General features: G+C 44.1%; 1 protein-coding gene across 1 annotated transcript; it reads right to left on the bottom strand.

Annotated features, from left to right (window-relative positions):
- Positions 1-623: 623 nt before the first annotated feature.
- gja8b (gap junction protein alpha 8 paralog b) lies at positions 624-3,568 on the bottom strand. The gene is made up of 2 exons (XM_043691465.1): positions 3,374-3,568; positions 624-3,035 (listed from the first exon to the last, which is right to left on the bottom strand). The coding sequence occupies exon 2, from the start codon at positions 3,026-3,028 to the stop codon at positions 1,850-1,852; it is 1,179 nt and encodes a 392-aa protein (XP_043547400.1). The 5' UTR covers positions 3,029-3,035; positions 3,374-3,568; the 3' UTR covers positions 624-1,849.
- Between the last annotated feature and the right edge of the window lie 943 nt (positions 3,569-4,511).

Here is a 4,511-nt window from a genome sequence, read left to right as displayed (position 1 = left end):
TCAATGCACCACAAGAGCCTCTCTCATCCTTGAAGGTAACACTGTGACTGTCTTAAAAGTAGGTTTTGTATGCCAATGTCTGTCATATGCACTTAGGTAATGAAGGCAACAATGGATATATTTTTAAATGTAGTAACAAGACAAATTATGTACTTTTTATTTTGAACATGATTTATTTATAAATTCAAAGTTATAACATGACTAAAAGCAGGCTAAAGAGCTTAAGTTGTAAACCTTTTGTTATTGGTAGCACAATTTGTAATATGTATTTTGCATTTTTATGATGCTTTATTTAGAGCATATTATTCTTGCAAGTTTTGAGCATATAACATTTGATGGCAGACAAAGATGAAATGTACATAATAATAATCTCTCAATGATCTAAATATCCAAAGAACTAGTGAAAATTTAGTTCTTAGTGTTAAACAAGATGAGTTGTTACAAGACAGAGAGGTAATAAAGTAAATCAAAGGTTTACTCAAATATTTAATAAACAATCATAGTTGTGACTATTATGGCAGCATGGTGGCTCAGCAGTTAGCACTACTGCCTCCCAGTGCCAGGGACCTGGGTTTGATTTCAGATTGGAGTGACTGACTCTGTGGAGTTTGCACATTCTGTATCTGTGTGGGTTTCCTCTGGGTGCTCCAGTTTCCTCCCTCAATCCAAAGATGGGCAGGCTAGGTGGATTGGTTATGTGAAATTTCCCACAGTATGCTGGGATGTGCAGGCAAGGTGGATTAGCCATAGCAAATGCAGGGTTACAGAGATGGGGTGTGATGCTTTTTGGAGGGGCAGTGTGGACTTGATGGGCTGAATAGCCTGCTGTTGCACTGTGGGTATACTTATGTCTTTCAATTGGATAGCTGACTTTTTCTGATTATTTATCATTGCCACTGTTGGGTGTTGCACAATGAAAGCTCAGAGTACTCCATTCACTTGACTCCATCAATCCCCAATCTGTTGCTTTCACCCAGGAATCTTGATTCCTCTTTGGGATCATCCATATTCTTGTGAAAAGAGATTGCATCTTATAAATGCTGTTCACATTTTTCTATTTATAGAAATATTCCAGCACAGAAATAGGCCATTTGGCATATTGCATCTGCACCCATTCTAATCATAGAGGGGAGGGGAGGGGAGAGGGGAGGGGGGCGGTGCGGTGCGGTGGATTGGCAATGGGTATTAGTGTGGAAACATTTACCTAAATAATCAAGACCTTTGTATAAAACAGCAGGAGAGTCGCATTTCTGCTGAGGCTAGGAATTCGCCGATGCTACGAAGCGACACCCTCCCCACTCTCCTTAAAATGATCGTCATCACAAGGTTGCTACACTCCACAGCTGAAGGGTTGGTCAAGTTTCTGAATGAAAGGTTTAACTGCACAGCCATGAAAGACCAAGAATAACTGAGTGTAAGGCAGTTGCACATCATTTAAAGCCCAAAATTCTCTGATCTTTCAAATGGCACTTTTGCATCCCAATGACACACCTCAACGTGTGAGAATTCGGATCCAGATCGATTTGGGAGTTAGCGGTCTGGTTAATATACATGTAGTTGCAAATACTTTGAACACTTTTGATACTAAACATCGAGAATATCTAAAAAAAAAACACCGGGGTCCTGTTGGTTCTTCTAAAGACGTTAAAAGGTTTCTTATTGTGTAACTGTTGCGATGCCATTCAGTGAAAACGAAGGCATAGAGCTGAAAAGTTGAACTTTTTTTTTCCGTCTTGAGCTCATTGCGTCTGTTCTCAAGACTTCGCAGAATTCGTCCAGGCCGGCTATCAGTTTCCCCGGTGGTTTTTACACTTAGGCTCCTCGAACACTCTTGGTAGCGGTATTTACCTCATACAGTTAAATCATCAGAGCGAGCTCGACTGCTGCTTTTGCTTAATCTGCTGAGGGGCCGTGTATCCGCCAGGCTCTCATTGGCTGTTGTCAGAGGTTCCAGTTCGTTCTTCTCTCCCTCTTCCTCGGGTTCTGCGAGCGGGACAGGCTCGGGATCGGGATCAGCCTGTACCGCCGGATCAGCTTGCTGCTCGGGATCAGCATCTTCATGTTGTTGGTAGGACAGCAAAGTCTCGTTATGAATCTTTACCAGGTTATCTACCGGGCCAACACCCTTTGCTTTCTCCGGATAGGTGATGGACGGCACCGAGCTCAGGTCTACCCCAGCTGCTGTCAGTTGGAAGAAAGCGGGAGTAGGTTTGTCCTCTTGCAGGAGCTTGTACCCTTTCGCTTTCGGTACCGAAGCAACATCAATGGAATGGTATGGCTTGGGCTCTGGGTAGGCTTCAGGCTGCTGGCCAGGCTCTCGGAAAGCAAACCTGATCTTCTTCCAGCCCAGGTGACTTACCTCCACAAAATTCAGGAAGAGGGACACTGAGGCTACGGCCAGCATGAAAATCACAAAGATTGTCTTCTCCGTTGGCCTGGAGACAAAGCAGTCAACAAAGTTGGGGCAAGGCCACCTTTCGCAGCGGTACAGGGGCAAGATGCGGAACCCGTACAGGAAGTACTGACCAACCACAAAACCCACCTCAAAGATGGTTTTGAAAATGATGTGGCAGATATAGGTCCTCAGCAGGGTCCCCTCCAGGCGAAATCTCTTGTTGGTCTTGCCGATGTCTTTCAGAGCCTCTTCAGGAGCTAAGAGTAGCCTTTCAGTGTTCATGTGCTGCTGACTGTCCCCTTCTTCCCTGTCCTTTCTCTTCTCTTCCATCCTGACATGGTGCACCGCATGGCCCACATACATCAGGGACGGCGTGCTTACGAAAATGATCTGCAGTACCCAGAGTCGGATGTGCGAGATGGGGAACGCTTCATCGTAGCAGACGTTTTCACAGCCCGGCTGCTGAGTGTTGCAAACGAAGTCAGACTGCTCATCCCCCCACACGAACTCGGCCGCCGTGCCAAGGATAAGGATGCGGAAAATAAACAACACTGTCAGCCACACTCTCCCGATCACAGTGGAGTGCTCATTCACTTCCTCCAAAATATTCCCAAGGAAACTCCAATCACCCATTGCTCACCTGTTTTAAACAAAACAATACATTTGGTTTGAATGAAAGAACGGTGGTGTGGGGAGGGGGAAGGGGTGGTAATTCAGTTAATTTTACTTCACTGCAAACGATACATTATCTCGCAATCAAAAATCTGTCGCGCCCGTTCCTGCACTTAGTTTCCCACACTTCCGCAAGCAAGTTTATTTTTAAGACAAAATAAACTAATTCCAAAAGCCCGAGCAAATAACACACAAACCACAACTGGAAACATAGCGCTTTCCAACCGAACACCTCATCGAAGATAATTTCAACACCATTAGTTTGGCACCTTGCCGATGTAAAGGCAATTTGAACTTCAAACTCACTGGTTGCTGGGATCCTGGGACACAGTTTGGGGATTGATACGGGCTGATCTCGCACAGCTCAAAAACGGTGGGCTCTGAGCATTCGGTATTTAGTTTCAGCAATATTTAAACCGTGCAGCACACAGCAGGAGACCTGTGGGGTCACGCCCAGCAACAGTTCACATGACCCTTGTTGAAGGCATGGTCCACAGAAATGTATGTGTCCCCATTTGCAAAACCATCCTGCAGTTTTACAAAGTGAGCATATACCCAGGTTAAAGTTGAAAAGGACACACCAACATATTGCACATGCAAATATGTTAATACATATATTTGATTTACACATCTAGATACCGTCCCCTATGGAATGCCTTACCCAGTCACATCATATTCTAAACACAACTGCATATTCGGTTTCACGTCAAGTTGAAAAAAACTCTACGCGGCTCCAACTAGCTCAAACATATTTGAAATGATTTCGAAGTCCCCGTGCTGGAAATCTGAAACAATACAGAAAGTTGCTGGAGAACACTGGGTTAGTTACTGGACCCGAAACGTTGGCTCTGCTTTTCTCCAACAATTTCTATTTTTGCTACAAACTCACTTTACCGTGCAATTACCAACAAAACAACTTGATCACTCCAGATTATTTATTAAAGTTAATCAAATTAATGACATGTACTCTAATATCAAATGTCAACTGCACTGCAGTAAAATGAGGTGGCAAATAATTTTCAATAACTTAATCAGAAAGGAAACAGAAAAGCTGTTGATTTGCAGATGGCACATTGTAGGAAACACATATTTGCATGGAACTGAATCCACAACATCACGTGAATATCAAACACAGAGGAAGCGCAGAGATTTGAAGTTTTTGGAAATTGGATTGAGGATGAATTAATGGCAATTGGTAATTATAATGCGTTTTGTCCCATTCCCCAGCTGTCAAACTGTGTCGAATAACGCCCTCGGAAAATTTCTCTTTCAGACGCCCCACGAACTGCCTCTGCCACAGCATTATTGTTGTTCCTGCATCAGACGGACTGCAGCAGAACACGAAGACAGCTCTCTCCAATACCCCTCAATTTTGCGGCGCTAAACAGGCACCTGAGCGCGCAAGCCACATAGGCTTTTCCAGCCTGTTGCCGCCACTTTGAAG

Source organism: Chiloscyllium plagiosum, chromosome 6 (assembly GCF_004010195.1).
Source record: "Chiloscyllium plagiosum isolate BGI_BamShark_2017 chromosome 6, ASM401019v2, whole genome shotgun sequence".
NCBI classification, from domain to species: Eukaryota; Metazoa; Chordata; class Chondrichthyes; order Orectolobiformes; family Hemiscylliidae; genus Chiloscyllium; species Chiloscyllium plagiosum.
The sequence above is the reverse complement of the archived record's forward strand: the minus strand, read 5'-3'. Positions and strand labels throughout refer to the sequence as shown.

Coding starts and splice junctions, on each gene's coding strand:
- gja8b (XM_043691465.1), bottom strand. CDS start 3,028: ATGGGTGATTGGAGTTTCCTTGGGAATATTTTGGAGGAAGTGAATGAG.